Source organism: Dermacentor silvarum, chromosome 9 (assembly GCF_013339745.2).
Source record: "Dermacentor silvarum isolate Dsil-2018 chromosome 9, BIME_Dsil_1.4, whole genome shotgun sequence".
Taxonomy (NCBI): Eukaryota; Metazoa; Arthropoda; class Arachnida; order Ixodida; family Ixodidae; genus Dermacentor; species Dermacentor silvarum.
In genome coordinates, this window is record NC_051162.1 from 93,857,125 (window position 1) to 93,877,464 (window position 20,340).

Consider the following 20,340-nt stretch of genomic DNA (forward strand, 5'->3'; position numbering starts at 1 on the left):
GCTCGAGGTGATCAGAGTAGTTTGTTTTTCACTCCGTTGTCCTACAGACCACACATTAAAATTGCACAATGGTGACAGTAACGAGAAGAAGCATTCCGGTTTCTATCCCTACTATGTAGACGTCCTTTGTCACTCAGTACTTAAGCATGATGCCAAATGAACTCAACACTGCATGCATTCTTTTTTTAGTTGTTACTGTTTACTACCACCAAATAATTATTGTACTGTGGATCTCAGCAGACCTCAAAAGTACTCACGCTGGTCAATTAAAGGAATGTTTTCAAAATCATGGAAACTACCACACATTTCTCACACATAAAAGGACGACAACTTAGCTAGTATGAAGGTAGGGAAATGTTCATAATATATAGTGATTTGATACTAAAGTTGGTTTCGAAGCGCCAAACCTGGTGTCATCAACACTGTTGTGACTTTATGACATGACGAAATGTTATGACCTCATCTTAATGTGATCCTTAAACGAAGGACTTTGCATTATCAACACTGTTGTGACATTATGACAACAAAGTTTGCTGACCTCATCTTATTTTGTTATTAAAATGAAGGACTTTGCATTATCAACAATAATGTGGCGTCATGACTGAACAAAATTTGCTGATGTCATCTTGATTTCAAACTAAAGTTGGGTTCAAAACGACTGATCCAGCATCATTGATACTGCTGTGACGTCATGGCACAACAAAATTTGCTGACATCTTAATTCGATACTAACGTTGGTTCTGAAACGACAGACTTAGCACCATCAACACTGTTGTGATATCATTCATGACGCAACTAAATTTGCTAGCGTCGTCTTAATTTCATTCTAAAGTTGGTTTCAAAACAACAGACCTGGCATCATCGACATTGTTGTGACATCATGACACAACAACATTTGGTGATACCATCCTAAATTGATAGTAAAGCTGGAATTGAAACACTAGACCTGGCGTCCTGATATTGTTCTGACGTTATGATCCAACAACATATGCTGACATCGTGTACCAATACAGCTAGATATGATGTTATTGCTCATAAAGTAAATTAACAAATGTGCTGTGCGCGTTTCTGGCTGCATTTGCGTGTGGCAACTGCCCAGACAACCAGTGTATCTGACTTGCCATTTGTTCGAAGATGTACGAATATAAAACAAAATTTTAAAAAATTGCATCTTTAGTTGGGGTTGAACCAAGAAACAAACCAATGGCTGAGATATAGCCACTCTATAACTCCTACATCATCACAATGTACTGCTTGCAAACAAAACAAAAAAAGCAATCCAAGCTTACGCTCGTAGTTCACAAAAAGGCTTTAATGGGTCACATTCCTTAGACTTAAATAACTACTGCGAGGGCTGGAGGTGTAAATGATTACATATTCGCAAGATATATATACAACTTAAAACTGGGAAAATCAGTATTGTGTTTTAGCATACAACATCCCCTACTAGCTTTCATGGGCAGTAAAGTACCTATGCAACGCCAGAATTGCACAAAACACTGCAGATCTGGAGACGATCCGTTCTCGGACTATCAATCACTGTCGCGTGATGTAGTACACGGCACATTGAATGATTCGAGTGGTTTTGTTCAACCAGCCAATTAGCGCGCACTGCGAGTGATATCCCCGAAAGTGACCATCCTTGAATACATCCCCTAGTAAGAACAAACTTATGAATCTGCATCAAACACCGTAGATCTAGTTGTCATAAACTTACAAATCCTGTCATAACACGCCGTAACAGTGATATGCTACCACACTGTCACTGCCATCAGAAATTTGTCTTAGAACAGCAGAAAGCTGAGCTAGTTGGTAGGCTTTCATGTTAGAAAAAAAGTTAGGCGCGAAGACACGGACACGAGATGAGGTTGTGTTGTCCGTTTCCCTCTCCTTGTGTCGGCGTCTGCATCCTAACTTTTTTGAAACAGAAATTAATCCAACTTCTTTTTCTTCCACTGCAAGGTAAAGTCTGGAATGCACATATCAGGTGTTCACTTTAGCACTGTCCGACTACATACAACAGCATGACTGTCCCGAGTGCCAATATGTTTTGGGCTCTATATATGTTCACAACCTGTCACATAGACAAAACAATATCTATTTAAGACTGTCATGCAACACCTGTTGCAAGATAATGCTGATTCTGATCAGTGCGACCCGGTACACAAAAACTCCTTGCGCCCTACGCGGCAGGTCTTTCCGATTGGATTTTCACTAGTTATGACCCTCGTCATACGGGCACCTTCCCGTTTGCTCAACAAGTTAATACAGATCGAGTACTACCTACTTGATCATTTTCAAGCACGCGTCGATCATGCACCAAAAGTTGCATACACGGGTCGACTTCGACGAGGATAGAAACAGGGGTTGTCAAATCGTGACCGTCTGCATCGACGCTTTGTCAAGAGTTATTGACTGCAGCTGCTCTAGCGCTGAAGATCAGTCACGAGGCGCTTACTCGGCAGTTCGCACTGTCGTAGCAGCAACAAGCGTAGCAAAAGAAAAACTGACGTTCGGGTGCTTGTCGCTCCTTAGCAAAACGGCGAGTATGCCATCCGCTTCCTCCCTACGAACGATGCATACACCGAGTCGCTTATCATCAATAACAGGAACACGAGAAACATACTCGGCAATCTTTGCTGGACGCGGAACGGGCGTTACTTTGTTTTATTTTGCTACCCTTCGTGTGTCAAGGTTTCGTTCGTCGACTCCAGCAGCAGACCGCTGAAGATAGCCGCGGGGTGCGTTTCATCAGACGGTTTTGATAGAAAGGCATCGGTAGGCGAAACCATCATATCGCGGTCGCGACTTCACCGCTACTCAGAAGAGTCTGCCTCTGCCTTTTCTTTTTTTCTCTCTCTCTCTTCTTCCCCCCGTCCATTTGGCGACACGGCGGGCAAATCGACGCGAAGCGAAAAAAGGCAACGCACTTCTGTCGCCGTAGCGATGTGTGTGGGTGGGCTATCGGCGCGTTCTGTCTAAATAGGCAGGAAACAGCGCTGAATGGGCGAATCCGCGAGACGGGACACCCCGAGCACTTTCGATCATGCTTACTCGCATCACCGATCGTCAACAGATCGCCATCCTCTTGGGCGTCGACGGCACGTCGGAATGTTGTTCGTCACCGCACTGGGGTTCCTGTCCTGTCGTCCGCTAGCTAGCGTCGAGACGGCAACACCTTGGGAAGAAGCATTCACCACAAGAAAACCCGAACAAACACACACACTACACACCGCTGCGCTCTGCACAGTGTCGTCACTTCACGGCTATTTCGAGAACTGGCAGCGATGCGCGACAGCGCCACTTAGGTAACGTTTAGTACTAGGCATTTCGTTGAAACTATCATCACGCCTCTGAGCAACAATTACTGATCTCAAAGGCTATAAACGCGATGGCTCTTTTGCACCGATTGTGATTGCAGAACCAGAAACACGTTTTTATCACCACGTTTTAGACGTCATATATTGTACATATTACGCGGTCGAATATAAAACACAAGCACGTTACTTCATAAATTTGTTTTTTGTAGCTTTAGTAAAGAGCATAACAACACAAATCTTGGAGGCAATGCATCAACATTAATTTCTGACGGTTCTGGTTTTGTTAAATAAATAGTGCTCTAAAACTGTGTTGCTTATATTTTCCTTACCGAAAACTTTGTGATTAAATAATTTTTAGTTGTAGCTAAATATTATTGTACTCTTAATTAAAGATCTTAGTTCATTTATTGCGCTTTCACTCGTCTTGAATCCGTACTTGTAGTGACTAGCGTCTTCTGTCAAAGGCCTTCCCATAATTCACCACGCCGGAAAGAAACAAGTGTGGTGGAATCGTTCATTTTAAACGCAATATAACGTCGTTGTAACTATCTGGTTTTGAATATGCGATTCCGCTAACGCGAAGAATTTCGAGAAGGTAAGCGGCTTTCAATACTTGTCAGCGAGGTACTCCAGTGCGCGTAAATTGGACGGCAATGACGCGCGCCAAGATAGCAGACGAGCATGACAGACGATGGCGTCGTTTTGTATTGCTAACCGTTAGCAAAAATGTTCCTAAAGTGTACGCACACGCGATGTATGACGATGCGTTAGCTCGAAGCAGCGAAGACGTTTGCGGGCCAACTTTATGTTGCGCTCGTACACCTTTGCTGTACTTTGGCTAACGTCCCTGGTGTAGAATGTTTTTGTGTGTCGACTGCTAGGGCTGCTCGGGAAAAATAGCGCTTCATTGTTTGCGTCGTCCGCGTCGGCGACCGTCGTGAAAGCGGCGTAACCGAATGTAGAGTCGCTCTCCGTTTGCGAGAGCTTGGAAAAATCGGCGATCGCGATTACTTCGGTGCAGATCGTCAGCTTAGTCGGAGGCCCGAAAGAATGTTAGGCCTAATTTTGTTTCTGCATTTCTAGGCCTAAAATTTCATGCAGAAGACATGGCGCGTCTGCACCGCGCATCTTCGCGCAGTTGCTGTTTGCCTGCGATGCTTGTGTCGCTGTCGCGTGCGTTCCTACTTGGCGGCAATACATAGAAACACTGCCGCGACTCGACTCGTGACAAGTAAATTCATTAAAAGTGACACGATTTCGCCGACCCGTGAGCGTTTTGCGCATCTCCGTTTTTATTATTGCAGGACGTACACAAGGCGGTGTGCGCTATGATTCCGAGCACTGCGCGTAAAGCAGTGAACGGAGCCGGTGACGCCGAGATGGACGAAGAAAACTCAAAAAAGAACTTCGGCTCCGTGCCGCTCCTGGACATGCTCGCCGAGGTGGCCTCGGCCACGCTCAAAAGCGACCCGGTGCTGCTGAAAGATTCCACTCACAAGGCGAGTACTCTTTCCCGAGCCGCGCGGCCTTGCAGACGAAAGTGAAAGGGAGCGTGCGCTTTTCGCCTCCTCTACTGGCCGCGCGTGAAACCGCGTTTGTCGCTTGTTTCGCGAAAGTGTGAACGTTGGAGTGTGTTTCTCAGTCGCGCGAGAATCGTAGTTCTCCGCGTCAGCGGGCGCGATATCGGCTGCCGCGGGCGCGACAATGCAGCGCCATGAAAAATGAACAATTCTAACGGGCCAATATGGCGCTCACAAGTGGCGCCGCCTTCCGATTGTAGTTGCCTTTGTCGGATTTACTCGAGGATACATTAATTTGTTTTCACTTTTTTTTTTTCATTAAAATAGTTGATTTGAAACGGGGGAAATAGCGTTATGCCGTAGCGAAAAAAATTACAACGCGCACTTGTCAAAGGTTGTTTGTCGTGGTGACCACTAGTGTTTGCATTGCAGCGGCCATAGTTTCGTGCATAGAGATTGATACAGTAATTAAATAATTGCATGGAGGAAGGAAACAAAACAGGAGAGGCCCTGACGTCACTTTTTTGAAGCCGGAAGTGCAGCCATGTTGGTGTGCTACCTCTTTTTGCGCCTCCAATCAGGGGTTCTGCAGCTCGCCGAAGCAGATGGGCGCGAACTTTGAACTTGCATTGTTACGAGCCGCCGGAAGTGTGTGCTGCTGACGCGCGTCAAAACAAAGCCTACAAAACTTCTGTAGCAGCTTTAGTGAAGCAGACGCGCTCCTGTGTTTTTCCGTGGCACGTTGAAGAAGACGACGAAGACCCGCGCCGTGATTGCTTGAGTGTATCTATTGCTGGCCGACACTGACACTCACAGACCCAAAACACAACTTTCAAGCTTACACACCAAACCCCAAAGTCAGCTTTTCTTGCGAACAAAAGGTGCTGCGGGAAAGACACCGGCGGAAAAATCTTATCTCACTTTTCAGAGACCGAGAGCAGTAGCGAAGCTTCAGGAGCGCGGTTGTCATGGCGACGTTGACATTTGGGGTACCCATCCCAGTGCTCCTTTGCGAAAAACAGCACGTGACTTCCGCCACACCTTCTCCAATACGTTCGTGCTGGCCAGGGCCTCTCCTGGGGTTTCCTTCCTCCATGCCGTATGGCAATGATCAACATCACCTACCCGCCTGTTTCTGTCATCATATTGTTTTCATCACATTCCAAGTAATAAAAACTCAAAAGTATAATTACCCACAGCAAGTGTCACTGCCCTAAGGAGTATGCTGCCCAGCATGCATACTCATTAGTGTTGTTAAAATTGCATATCCGGATGAAGTAATTATCCATGTAAAACTGTGCTGAAGAAAAGTGCTAATGGCATGCAATACTCATGAATCAACAAAAAACACTAAAAACTGCTGCTTTCACGCAGAAGCCATGCCAAATTATTGTAAAACCTGTGCAGGCCATCGTTCCCATTTTGATTGAACGACTGCAGCGACAGATTTTCCTCTTGTAATCCTAATAGAAAACTATGGGTTCATACAATGTGCTGCCATAATCTCGGAGGCCATGGTTATGGGCATACGGCGAATGCTCTTGAGCAGTCTAAAATGCATGGAAAAAGCCGAGCGCACCCTACTGTGTTAAAGTTCGAGCAACAAAGCCAGGGATGGTCAGGAACTGACTTGGAAAAACACCTGCTGCGCCGCGGCAGTGCTGGGAAACATCTAGCACCTAAAGCTATCGCAAAATGTCTGGCATGTTTTGGACATGATCGGACACCTTAATGAATTGGTAGACAAACTTTATTGTTTCATAACAAAACACTGCTTTTTTTATCGTAGATGATGTGCCTTTGGCAGCGAGTGTCACCTGCGGCAATCTGTTTTTCAGGCGCGCAAGTCGGCGCTCCAAGCGGATGCCCTGGTGCTGGACCAGATCCGCATTCTCTCGGACCGAATGCTCCTGGACATGTTCTCGGAATTCACGAGCAACGAGATGCGCCGGACCTTCAGCTACCGCTGCTATCTCATGCCCAACGCCTGCGCGGAAACGTTCTCCAGTTTTGGCAACGAGAACAAGGCTCGCCTCCAAATGAAATCTCACCTCCTGGCGCACATTGCCAAGCTCCTGGCCGAAGCCAATGGTTAGAAAACTTGCCTTGTTCGTTCTAATACACAGGGTGTCCAGCCATCATGCACCAAGCAAAAAAAGAAAGTGAAGCCTTCTGTACAAATGAAACAACGGTATGTTGTTATAGCAGCAACGTGAAGAAACGTCTAGAATTTTCATATTGTCCTTCGTTATTTAATTTGTAATTACTAATTACTTAACATTCTAATTACTATACTTGGTTATATGATTGCTTCACTTTGGCAGTCTGCTTGCTGCTGTTACAAATGCTCGTGCACTTGGATGTGACGCTTCCTGCCTGCAGGAATTGCACAGCCGTACCAGCCTAAACGTCATGTCAAAGTGATGCAACTTCCTGGTTAGACACGCAGCGCGTTTAATTAATTTGCAGCATATTTTAGAGCTCCATTGCTGCAGCGCAGAAGCAGGAAGCGGAATCAGCTTTATTTTTTTCCCCGCTGGGTTCTTTTTAAACACAAGAAATAGCGTGCCGCAAACAACTGAAAATGGTGTCCTTGAATGTGTTCTATAACCTAGCGCTGATGCGCCTGCACAATTCTTGCTCCCGTAACGCTCACGGAACATTCTCTCGTACAGCCCCTGGCAGGCAGGGCAAGCCACCATTCACGGCGGAGCCTCTCCAGGCCCGAAAACGACGTCTACAAGGTGAGTTGACCTCTTTGAAACCTCGGGTGGGGGTCGGGCAGGGGTCGAAACTAACCAAAGTTCGTTTTCTGCCTTCTCTCCAGTTCCTAATTGTGGGGGCTGCATTCTGAGGGGGGGCTTAATGCAAAAATGCTTGTGCGTGGATTTTTTTTGCATCCACAATTAAAGTACCCGAAGCTGTGAAGATCAATTCAGTGCCCTACATGAGGTTGTCTCGTAGCCAGTGCTGCTTTGACTAATCGCCACAGACATTTTGCTCAAATTCTTTATCTAGAAGCCATCTGCCAAAAAAAAAAGAAAAATTTGCACTAGGTGAAAAGCATAGTTTCATGTAGTGTTGGTATGGAGCAAACTGAAATATGAGTGGACACATCGCAAAAAGCCAGCGAAAATATACATTTTTTTATGCGAGAACTGAAAACAATGCCACCATTGCCACTCATTGGTAGTCACGCAGAACCCATAATGCTGAGAACCTCACGGGGTTCTTCGGGATGACCTCTAAGATTACCGGCACACTGAAGATCTCAGAGGCTGGGTTATGTGTAGTAACCGCTAGCCATCAGGCGAGTGCACCTGCTTGGGTACCCTTTAAAGGCTGCTAATAGGAAAATTAGACTATTACCAGCCATGCAACTTCTCCAAGATTACTTCAGTAGCATATACCTCGTTGATACGATCTTCACGGGAACTAGAAAATGAAACGTATTATCCGAACATAATCGTATATAAGAAAAAAAAATCGTATGTAAGAAAGAAATGTATTATCCAGAAAAACATATTATGCAGAAGTGTATCGGCAAGATTCCACTGTATTACTGATTATCTAACCAGTTTATTAAAATTGAAATTTCGTTGCAGCTGGCCTTCAAGGTAAGCTCAATTTCCCATTCTGCCGTTTCATGTGTCTCACAAAACGCTCCTCGCTTTTTCTTTTTTCCTCGTCTATGCAGAATCCGAGGGAACTGGCCGAAAGCGCAGACGACCGCAGACCAAGCAGCCGTCGGGGGTCAGCAAGAACGAACGACGAGCGAACTGCTCCTCCACCTTGCATGCTCCCACCACTGGAAGCCCCATCAAAAAGAGTCAAGCACGATCGAAGAGCCAAGCCAAGCCGGTCGTGACGAAGACGGAGGGCAAGAACGGGCGGACCATGCTCAAGGTCAGTAGTGCCCCCCGCACAACCCAGAGCTTCAAACATTATCCTTTAAATTACTTTCACACCTCGAGTTTAAGCGGCCGGAAGCGGCAAAAGCCGGAAGAAATCTGCTCGCTGCACGGTCTAAGCGGGTGGAAATTAATGGCGTTTTTCACTGGTCGATCTGGAGCAGGATTTTTTGCTCCACGGCTGCGAATCCGAATTTCACTGGTCGAGCTGGAGCGGGTTCGCACTTTTCACTGGTCGTTTCGGATCAACTCGCTCCGTGCTGGATCGCTCTCACTTGCTCCGCTGCCGAGGCGCGGATTCGGGCGGAAATATGACGAGAGGTACGTCACTTCCGCTCGCTGGGGGACGGCGATCTTGGTGGCCATGGAAACATGCAGAGCGGAAGTCGATTTTTGTGACGTGTGTGCGCAGACTTCCGGTACGATCCAGCGCGGAGCATTTTCGCTCTCCGCTGGCAGATTAGGGTTGGTGAATTGCGAGCGCTCGCTCCAGGATTTCGGCGGCCGCTCCAGATCGACCAGTGAAAAACGCCATAAGATGGTGGCTGCAGTCGGTCTCGACTGACTTTTTTGCCACTGAGAAAGCGGAAAGTCGTTCCAGTTCATCGCAAGCTGCTGTTGCATGCAAACATCCATTCGTAAATTGAAGATGGCTTCCAAAGTGTGATTGGCCGTGCTCACTGATGCAATCAAAATTTACCTCATGCTTTTCAACTGGCTAAAAGGATTCAAAGCTATTCCTTCTTCCTTTTCAATATCTGTTGTTAAATTTTGGCACTGAAGGAAAGCGCGGATGAGAGGCGAAGTGGCCTGCATTTACTGCCTTTGATGATAGATGAATCACTGAACAAGTGCACTGCTTGAACTGCTGTGGCGACGGCGCGGGCGCCACCACGCAAACCGCTGTGCGCACAGTAGGTAATCAAACCTGAACACGTGGGACATACGTGGCAAAGAATTTTCACCCGCTTTGGCCTTTTCGCTCTTTTGCTGTTACCAACATGTGAATGTAGCCTTCGAGGGAGAACTCGCATTGCTTTTTCGTCATGTGCCTGTGAACGCCCAGAAGTGTAGGTTTTCATACTGCCAACTCTCCCAAGTTTTTTTTTTCTTTTTTTGTAAGTTCTGTAAAGTTAAGGCTCGTTTCACAATTCTGTGAATGTTGCACCAAGTTTTACCGAAAGTTAGTTCTGTTCGCAAAAAAGTTTAGCTTGTCAATCTCCGACCCTTTCGTTGGAAGTCTTCTGATAGTAAAAGAACACCAAAGGCATACTTGCTTCCCCCAAGCTAGTTTGTACAAACACGCTCCTGAAGCAGGCAGAATCAGCAACAGCAGTATCACTTGGAAAGTCACAGTGATCTATAGAAATAATGTGTTGCTTGCCAGTCTCTACTGTTACCAGCAGCTTGTGCGGTGCATCTAAAAGCCAATCATCGTTAATAAAGTAAAAAATTCCCCCTGTGTCGTGTTGGCGGGAGTTGACAAGTTGGCAGGTACGGGCTTTGGATTGACATCTTGCTTGAGTAAACTGAAAGCACATCTAGTGCCTAATCTTCCATCTGCGGCGACGACTGTAAGGCTCTGTCAAAACAGCACAAAAGACGGTGTTTCTTACTTTATTATAGCGAATGTTGCTTGAATAGGACGGTGATCACATTCGGATCAAGGTGGCTAACTATGGTGCACGAACTGTAGTACCGCCTTAGAGTGCATTACTTGCCTGTTTTGTCAGGAATGAAACCAGAAGTATATGTCGTCTGAAGTGATGCCAGGCAAGAAATAATGTTGATGTCGCTTCAATGAACAGTGGCAAAATCTGTCATTGCTGGATGAAATGTGGTTTGCACCACGTTTTATCATTGCAACGAAAAATGGCGCCTCTTTTCCCTAATCGCAAGAATGTCACTTTAGTGTTTATGTGGGTAGCCATAAAAACTTGCGTGCATTTTTTGCCTGTCAAATTTAGAATTATTTCGAAGTAGTCGTGTGACGATGCCAGACAAAAAAAAAAGCTGATTTCGTAGCTGTGGAACAGTGTTGCCATCTGCCACTTTTATGATGATTTAGGCAGCTCTGAAGTCTTTGGTGCATTATTTGCCCGTTTTGTTGAAAATGAAGCTTCAGTACCCATTACGCGCACTGATGTTAGGCAAAAAAAACAGCTTTACTTTGCTGCACCAGAACAGTGGCGCTATATGACCTTGCCAAGTGAAGTGTATTGTACGTCTCGTTTCACCATTGCAGCGAGGTATGTCACCACTGTTCCTTTCCCACAAAAAAGCTCACTTTAGCCTTTATTTAGGTGGCTGTGAAATCCTTGACAACGCCCAGCAATAAGGTAAAGATCCCACCCACGACCAGCAAGCTGCAGAACAACTCACCGCCCAAAGAGGAGAAGCCACCGAATATCGTTGGCGAAAGCTGGGAGGCGCAACTGGTCAAGAGGGACCACTGCTACTGGGGGCCTGGTTGTCCGCTCGCAGTGGGTGAGTGAGGCTGGCAGCCCGGTTGTGTTGCTCAGAGGCCGTTTTAAGTACTTTGGCCGTATTCTTGAAGTAACTCAAGTAACAGCACTGATACAGTCAGTTTCAGTTTATTATCCATTCAATAACAATTATTATTTAACAGATAGTATGCAAACGAGGGTCCCAAAGTCAACAACTGCAATAGGACCCTCGTCCACTTTCCCTAGTCCAGTTGCAGTCATTGACTGCAACTGGACTACTTACTATTTAAGTCAAACCTAGATAAAGCAAATCAATCTGTATATTCAACGCATGAAACTTACTGATCAATATTCATGTAAAATGCTGTATTTACCTGTGTAAGACCTGCACCCCCACTTTGGGTGTAAACATTTTCTAGAAAGAAGTTTCACTAAGCTTCACACGCATACCGGCATGCACGCAATCTCGGAGGCTACGCCTGTGTGCTAATTAATTTCTTCAGGCTTCTACTAGATGGCACTAGTTACTGTCCTGACGATGACGCTGTCTCACCAGGTTGTGATCATGTAGCACAGATCTGGCATGCTTCATTGGTGTCACCTTTGCAAGAAGTGTGCGCATTGAATGCTGTTTCGTTTGAAACTGTTGTCGAGAGCTTCAAGGGGACTGGTATCTGAAAGAGTGATGGACGGCACGGAGGATGAACAGCTTTTTATGGTTTGCGTTCTGTAACTTTGGGTGCACAAAACCTAAAACTTCCTATTTACAGCTCCCATAGGCACTAGGGCCAGGGTTCCCGGAACCTCTAGTAATTTTTGTAGGAAGTTCGATGGCTCACACTTTGTTATTGTCATGGCCCACAACATCGTCGTCTCATGAAAATGGCCTCTCGCTTGCACTGCCGCAGACGACTCCGGAGACAGCGACTTGGAAGAGTTGTGCGGTGACTGTGTGGAGCGGCGACCCACTGTCCCTTGCCAGTCTGTCATCGCCACGCCCGCCTTCCCCTACGTTTATGTGCCGCTGCTGCCCAACACCTCGTCCGTGGTCGAGGTGACCACCCCTGGAGGCGGCATCGGTGGCAGCCAAATGAGGCGACGCACGCCGAGCCCGATGCTCCCGTCCTCCGAAGATGAGGACGAGGATGAAGACGAGGACGAAGATGAGGAAGAGGAAGAGCAGAGGAGTAAGCAGCAACAGCAGCAACCCGTGGCCAAGGGCCGGGCGCGCCTGCCGGGTCGGAGAGGCGCTGTGGCACAGGCCGCCGAGACCACCTTTGAAAGGGTGAGTTCAGTTTCTGAATTTACACACAAGTGATCACTTTTATATGACAGCGCTACACTAGTTATGCAGAAGTAACATTTCAGTGCAGTTGCCTGTCTAAAATAGTCAGACTGTGACTTAGCAGTCTTGCAAGCCATCTCAGTGACTAAAGTATTGACACGTATACATGTTTATCTTTCACCGGTGGCCGCTTTCCACCGGCTAACAAGTGTTAAACGTTATCGCTCGGCGCAGGACGCGCCTGCATCGGAAGCTTCTCGAACGTTATCGATGCTTCTATCCTTCGTCTGTGGTCACCGACGCTCATGTAATCTGATTGTATGAGCGACGCGAATTGTCCAGAACTTTCTGGAAGACACGCGGGCATCAGGGATTAATCTGGAACCTTCGATGACTCAGGTATAAAAGCCGACGCGTTTCGCCACTGATGAGATTTTCAACGATCGCCGACTGTTTTCGCCGCTATCGTTGTGCTTTGAGTGTAGCGTGCTTTTGTGGGCACAGGTTCGCCCAATAAACAACCAGTTTCGTCATACACAGTTTTGCGACTGTTTTCTTTACTCTCACTACTACGTGACAGTATAAATAAGGCACTGCTTTTGTGGAACAAGTCTGAAACCTTCATTGTTTTTGGTGTGACAAGAGATCCACAGTCTGCTAATAAGGAATGTGTCCCCTGTGCGGCTGCTGATGATCTGGAACCTTCGATGACTCAGGTATAAAAGCCGACGCGTTTCGCCACTGATGAGATTTTCAACGATCGCCGACTGTTTTCGCCGCTATCGTTGTGCTTTGAGTGTAGCGTGCTTTTGTGGGCACAGGTTCGCCCAATAAACAACCAGTTTCGTCATACACAGTTTTGCGATTGTTTTCTTTACTGTCACTACTACGTGACGTCACATCCATTATTTTCTCCTCGCAGAAACTTGCGCTAAAGCACATCAAGGCACTGCGAAACAAGCGGCGCGACGAGCGAGGCCCCCTGGTGTGCAAGATCTGCAAGACCAAGGTGTTCACGGCCCAGGCCACACTCATGTACCACTATCGCAGCCATGCAGGTCAGGGCTCTGTCCTTTCTTTCCGATTGGCATAAGTGACCGTTACCAGCACAGTGCATTCAGTTTTGTGCTAAGCCTGTTAGCGCCACCGCACTCTGTTGCCAGCGCCTTCCTTACCATATGTCTGCTAAGTGGCTTGTGCTCTGAACTAAGTGGCCTGCCTTGAACTGGGGAAGGGGGACGTCGGGGCAGCCTGGTGGTGAAAAATGGAGGTTCAGTGATATTGTCACAACCAGCAGCAACTGCGTGCTTTGGTGCTGCTTACACCGACCGTACCCTTGAATATTGTGAATGCAGCCGTGATGAAAATATCGGAGGTCATGTGCTAGCTGGCGTGGCGCAAGGTATGCCGCAAGAGCCGCTAGTGGAGAAGAAAAGCATAGACAGTTGATTGTACAGCTTATGCAGCAAGCGTTCAGAGCACAGGCAGCATTGTTGGAAGGAGTGCACTTGCCTATGGAAGCTGGGCTGCTTAGAGACCAAGTGTTTTGTGACAGTTTCGCACTAGTGCATTCGGTCTGACTCTACTGTGACTGTAGTAGCGTTCAGCAGCGCAACTGTGGCATTTTTCTGGCAGTGCAGAAAACAAGAAAATGGTAATTTCATGATTTTGAGTGTTATGTATCCAACACAAGTAAAGAAAGAAAGTCTAAAATTTGTACTTTTCTGGGACTTGCCCTTTAAGGAAAGTTTTGTTGCAGTCAGCAATGAAATAAGTAGTGTCTGCTCTCATTTCACTCTCCTAGTGATGGCATCCTCAGAAGCTGTGGTTCTCAAATGGGGAAACCCACGCCTGCAATGTAGGGGTGTGCAAATATTAGCAAACTTGAATGTTCTCAAATATCACATTTTTAGTATTCGCATGAGAAATGGATATTCGAAAATGTTCAACTATTCGGTTGGATACGAGTATTCGAATCAAATCGAATATATTGCTGGCTGTGCGGCGGCAAAGACGGCTCTTAGCATTTGTTTCTATCTAATCTAAGAATATTGGGGCGATATCGTGCTGAATTTTGTGATAATTTCGTGTTGCTGGCAAAATTTCGCCTGTAAAGCACACTTAGCTACTAAACGTCAAAACATTGCGGGAAAGCCAGCCTCTCAGTGGCAAGGGATGCTGGTTTGCGAACAGCGAGGGTGCACCCTCTCTTTTTTTCTTTTTTTGACCCTCAATTCTGAGTTTATTGCTTGACAGCAAGTGCGATGGGTGACGACTGGCAAAGGGTCGAATGCCTCCGAGTTTACGGGCATTTGGTGCGGTATAATAAGGCACAAGCTGGCGAGGACAGCTAGGGGGAATTACTATATTTTCCAAGTTAACATGAGCCAAATGCACAATGTTTTAGCATAACGGCTTACTGGTCTAGTTTTTTAGCATTGACAATGTAATTGCAATGTTTCAAGATATAAAATTAACCCAACTCGCTAATAAACGCACATGCATATCACTATTCGATATTCGTATTCAAAAATTTTAATATAGCACAATATTGCACACTTTTTTAGCCTTGGTTAATTCCCAGTTCCGGGACGTGCTCCCGAAACTGCGGCAGCAACCCGCACAAGATATTAAAGAGATGAAAGACGTCACAATGTTCGTCACCAATTTTTTTCGTTAAAATGAAAATAAACCTTTGAACCCCCGCCCCGTCACTGCAAAGGGTCCCCATCATTTCCACTGGTCCACAGGGGGTCCCCGACACATCCATGGCTGAAAGACCACTACTATAAAGTAACATCAAAGGCCATGCTTTTGCTATACCATAGTGGATAGAAAGGACAGGTGACTGTCACGGCCGCCATTTTTTACACTACCTATACAATAGATCTTTGTGAATGTTAAAAGTAAATCGTGTGTTTTTCATATTTCGGAAAGCGCACTTTATTTCCACTAAACCCATCAACTAATGGGTCAACAACCCTCACTTTCCAGTTCCTGACTTAGGGAAAAGGGCTTCTTACACACATGTTGATGTAGAGGCTTGTTTACAACTTGCACTAGATTGTAGAGTGTCCTTGATGTGCTGAACTTATCGTCACGTGACCTGGTCAGCTGCTGACGATTGGGTCACTTCAGTGCACACTCAGCGTCAACAAGTCCCATCTCTTTGGCTGCTTCTCCTTGGCAGGCATCAAGCCGTTCAACTGCAAGATCTGCGAGGCTACCTTCACGCGACAGCACAGCCTCAACTACCACATGCTGATCCACAACAACAAGAGCCGCTTTGCATGCGAGGACTGCGGCCGCCACTTCCGGCACCCGAGCCACTTCAAGGAGCACCTGCGCCGGCACACGGGCGAGACACCCTACCAGTGCACCGACTGCAACCAGAGGTGGGTGCTTTCTAGAAAGTCTAGAAAAGTTTCTAGAAAAATTGCATGGAATCACGATGGCAGAGTATAATGTTGGGCAAGTTGGTGTATAGCTTTAACAAAGATTTCTGGCACATAGTGAGTGACAGAAAGTATAGGACAGGGTGGGATAGGGACAGGGTAGGACAGGATATCTGTTCCTCTTGTGTTTCCCGTCACTTACTTTGCACCACAAATCTTTCATTAAAAAAATCATGATGGCCCTGCGGGAAGCGTGTTCAGCCTTCGTTAGCGTCTATACTTCGTTTCATACATGGCAGACAGTGCTGTGGAAGCTACGCAAGTAGTCGGTCACAAAATGCTCACTCCAAGCGTTTCAATGTGCACTTGCTTTTTTTATCAACGCTTTCTACGAAATAAGTACATCATATGTCGCAGCTGCAACTTTTGGATGCAAGTTTACGTTAAATGGCGCATTATTTGCGTACCTTTGTGCTTCCAGCATGTGGTTTACTAGGTTTTTGTCGTGGCATGTCGCTCGTGTTTAATGCCAAAGACTACTCGTGTTGTCATGTTTGATGGGACATAGGTTCATATCTCCGATGTCTTCCATGTAATAAATGTCATAATTTACTGTAGAATAGTATGAGACCTATTTTTTACACCATATTGCATGATGCATGTCTATATCTAATATCTGATGCACTACTTTTTGGTCGCGGATGCGGGCAGCGAGAGCAGTCTCTCTGGCTTTCGTAGCATTGCCTTCCATGTATGAAACGGATTACAGTAAAGCCTCGTTAATATGTACAAAACAAACGAACGATTAAAATGTAGATTCTACGAATCCCCAACCCAGTCTCCATAGAGCCATATGTATTGGCTGACTGCTTGAAGGGACACAAAAGGCAAATATTAAGTCAAGCTAAAATAATAGATTAATGCTTGAGAACATCTAAGGCGTCAATATTATTGAGAACAGAGCTTCAGTAATCGAGAAATCGAGGCAAATGTGGGACGTGCTTTGAGACTCCACCGGTACTAGCCTGATGGCGTAGCGACTCCTGATTACAATTCTGTCACTAGTACTCGATCACTCATAATACAAAGAACATTGCATTATTAGACAAAAGAAAATGCTACTTGTCGACTTCTATTCGATTCCTAAAAAAACTTTTTGACTTTACCACCGACATCGGCATGGGCGATTGAACGGTTTCGTTTTTGCTCAACTCTGTGCTTTCGCGTTTCAGTAGTTTCGTTATCTCATAGTGCTGCGCTAATTTTGCTGGCTCATGACACTTACTCAAACTGCAAGTAGCAGAGAACAAGGCCCATCGCAACGAGTATTGAAGATTGTGTTTATGATTTGGCGTGCACCTCCTCTATCGCCCTGTCAGTTCTGTCTGTCTTGGTTTCTGGCCGCACTTTTGCGTTTTCCGCAAGAAACCGTAGCACTGGCTGTTGGGCACAGTATTACTCACCGAAGGCAGTGTATTTGAATTGCGCTAGAGGTATGCGGACCCTTCAGACTTGATTTTCTATAACACCAAGTCTTTTCTTGGCAGTACACGTCAGGAGACGCAAATTTGTACTTGGCGTTTAGTGCGTAGTTATGCCGCGTTCCTGCCAGATATAGATATCAACGAGGTTTCACTGTACAAATTGGGGGGTGGCCCAACGCGCAGCTTGCGAGCCTGAGAAAATTTGTGTTGGTCCACGTGTGGCTTGCAGCTGGCTACTTGGTCAGGCCATGAGGATCGCATGGCCGAGTAGTTTGTCTCATCACACCTGTTTTAAATGTCTCTTCATGTTACAACTGGACAGTCTGTGACGAATGCCTGACCACGTAGTAGTATGCCTGGTCACGTCACAGCTGAAGAGGACGTGACAAACTCCTGGGTAAAATTTATGCCTGGCCATGTCGCGGCATGGTCACGTCACAGCCAGAGACTGCACCTTGCCCAGCAGTTCTTTTGACGTGAAGACAAAGACAACGAAAGAAGCACGAGCAAACCTGTGTGGTATTTATTTTTAAAAGAAAAAAAAATCAATGAAAGGTTAGAAGATTTGACCCATGTCGTTTTTCGTGTTTCTTTTGCTCTTCTTGTCTCTCTTTACCTGTAAAAGTATCATGCAGTAAATACCAACTAGGTCAAGTTCTTCTAAAGCTTGGTCCTCTTGATAATTTGGCATGCTCAGTATCTCATCGTTGTCACCCCCCCTTTCTTTCTTTTTTGCCAAACTGGAGATGGACACGCTTGGCTACAGCTTTTGTATCGGTCATTCTTGGAAGCTATTGTTTATCAAGGAAGAGGGGTTGTCAGCATTATAGCCAGTGATTACACCTTTCCTCCAATTTTGCATACTCAGTATCGCGCTGCCCCACCCCATTTTTATTTTTTTTTTCTTGACTGGAGATGAACATTTTTGGCTGACTTTGGTACTCACCGTTATAGGAAGCTAATGTTTCTTAGCAAGGCTACCCAAAGACACTGACAATAAAGTCAGTCATGCTCAAGTCTCTAACACTAAAGCTTGGTGCAGCTCTGCATTAGCACGGTTCCTTCTTTGGCACGCTCATGGAGTTTGGCCAACCGTGACTGGAATCGACACACAAGCCCACTCCTACCTGTCTGATAAGTTATAGAGCAGGCTGCTTCCTTTTTATGCAAGCAGCCATCCTTGGCTCAGGCGTTTAATTGCTGCATTCTGCACGCACGCTCGAACCTTGTAATAATAACAAAGTTACAGACGACACGAAAATACCTTTGTTATATCCAATATTTGTTATAAGTATATATATCTATTCTGTGCTGGTATTGGCAATAAACATTTTAGGTTTAATTTGTTATATCTGATATCCGTGTTCGTTATATTAAGGTTTGGCTGTATACTACAGTCGAATCTCGTTAATTCGAGCACACTTAATTCGAACTGACGCTGTGGTCCCGTCAAAGTTGTGTGTATTTCAATGGGTGAAAACTCTCGGTAATTGGAATGCGAAAGCATTTGCGACGGTTAATTCGAACATACTGCGGACCGACAATGCTCTCAGCAGCGCGCCAAATAACTTCAGGGAGTGGGCTATGGCGGCGCCGGGGCAGCACCGGGGCGGCGCGTGCGCGGAGACTGTCGAAGGTGAGAGAGCTGCGAGAGAGTTGCGAGAGAGGGCGAGAGGAGCCACCGAAGCCACTGCTACTGAAGCGGCGGAGTTACCGAGGCCAAATCCGCTTCCCTGCTGCCCTCCTTCCTCACATTCCACGGTCTCCGTGCGCGCGCCTTGAGCCGTCTGCTCCCTGAAGTTTCGTTATCTGCCGTTATCGGGAACCGAGCTTTGGCCGGCGTGGGACACTTGCGCTCTTTATGCGCTTGCGCACCGCAATATTTAACGATCGCACCATTCGGGCATTGTGCTATGGTGCTCGAATACTTCGAAAATACGCCCTTTCCTTAATTCGAACTTCTTTTAATTCGAACTAATTTTCGAGCCCCTTCGAGTTCGAATTATCGAGATTCGACTGTACTATAACCTATTGTATAAATTGAACAAAAAATATTTAATAATGGGTTTTAATGTTTCAAATTTGCACACTGGGACTACGAGAGATGGCATAATGTAGGGCTCTGGATTACTTTTGACCACCACGGTAATTGATGCTACAATTAGGAATTGAACCCACGGCGTTGTGCTCATTAGCAGGGGTTGCATTCTCTAGCTATCACGTTCTGGGATACAGTCACTTTCGCGAGATTTCACCCGTCAAATTGTATGGCCTATACAATGTTCCCGATGCCATGCGAAGATAGTAAGCATGCACTGTAAAGCGGAGGCTCACAATGATGCACATACGCCTTTTTTGCTGCAGGTTCAAGACGCGTAACACATACAAGAGGCACCTCAAGACCCGGCATGGGAAGATCTTGACGGCGCAGGGAATCCTCTCTCTCGGAGAGTCTCGGCCGACAAGCCCGGCGCCAACGTGAAACGGGCAGCCGCTCCTTTGTACAGACAATCCTCCCCCCCCACCCTGTGCCACCAAAACCAATTCAAATCGCGTCCCTTGCACCCAAACTTTTGTACAGCTGCTCCTTTGTAAAATAAAGAAAACACTGATATGTCTATACAAACACTGACTCTTTGTCCAGACCTCTGGCCTTCTTTTTTTATAGCATCAAGCTGGGGACATATATTCAGACGGTCACTTTCGGCGATATCACTTTTAGTGCACACTTTTTGGCTGGTTGAGCACTACGCCACGCGAAAGTGATAACAGTACCGAAAGTGATCGTCCGAGAATACGTCCCTTGGCATGACCAATCTAGCTTCAAAGACACTAAAGGAAGCTTTAGCTTGGGGCTAACTCTGATTTTCTCATTTAAATATTTGTAAAACACAATGTGCTATTCTTAAAGAACCACTGGACTGATTCAAATGAATCTTGTAGCATCTAAGAAAAAAAGCCTCGTTCCACTGTTTTGA

General features: G+C 46.1%; 2 protein-coding genes across 2 annotated transcripts in view; one reads left to right on the forward strand and one right to left on the reverse strand.

Moving 5' to 3' along the window:
* LOC119463355 (EH domain-binding protein 1-like) overlaps positions 1-2,453 on the reverse strand; it is a 75,917-nt gene extending 73,464 nt beyond the window's left edge. Inside the window, exon 1 of the mRNA XM_049656054.1 lies at positions 2,288-2,453. Within this exon, the coding sequence (XP_049512011.1) occupies positions 2,288-2,316 (29 nt within the window). The 5' untranslated portion in view covers positions 2,317-2,453. The remainder of the gene's footprint in view (positions 1-2,287) is intronic.
* A 1,312-nt stretch (positions 2,454-3,765) lies between these two features.
* Positions 3,766-19,990, forward strand: LOC119463357 (myoneurin). The gene is made up of 10 exons (XM_037724171.2): positions 3,766-3,915; positions 4,625-4,819; positions 6,679-6,931; positions 7,516-7,584; positions 8,538-8,746; positions 11,055-11,238; positions 12,107-12,483; positions 13,406-13,541; positions 15,674-15,878; positions 19,727-19,990. Exons 2-10 carry the CDS (start codon positions 4,649-4,651, stop codon positions 19,842-19,844), a joined length of 1,722 nt encoding a protein of 573 aa, XP_037580099.1. The 5' UTR covers positions 3,766-3,915; positions 4,625-4,648; the 3' UTR covers positions 19,845-19,990.
* Positions 19,991-20,340: the final 350 nt, after the last annotated feature.

Bases quoted from the DNA above. Each gene is read 5' to 3' on its own strand.
- LOC119463357 (XM_037724171.2), top strand. From the start codon at position 4,649: ATGATTCCGAGCACTGCGCGTAAAGCAGTGAACGGAGCCGGTGACGCC. The intron at 4,820-6,678 runs GCGAGTACTCTT...TCTGTTTTTCAG, and splicing joins TGAAAGATTCCACTCACAAG to GCGCGCAAGTCGGCGCTCCA. The intron at 6,932-7,515 runs GTTAGAAAACTT...TCTCTCGTACAG, and splicing joins GCTCCTGGCCGAAGCCAATG to CCCCTGGCAGGCAGGGCAAG.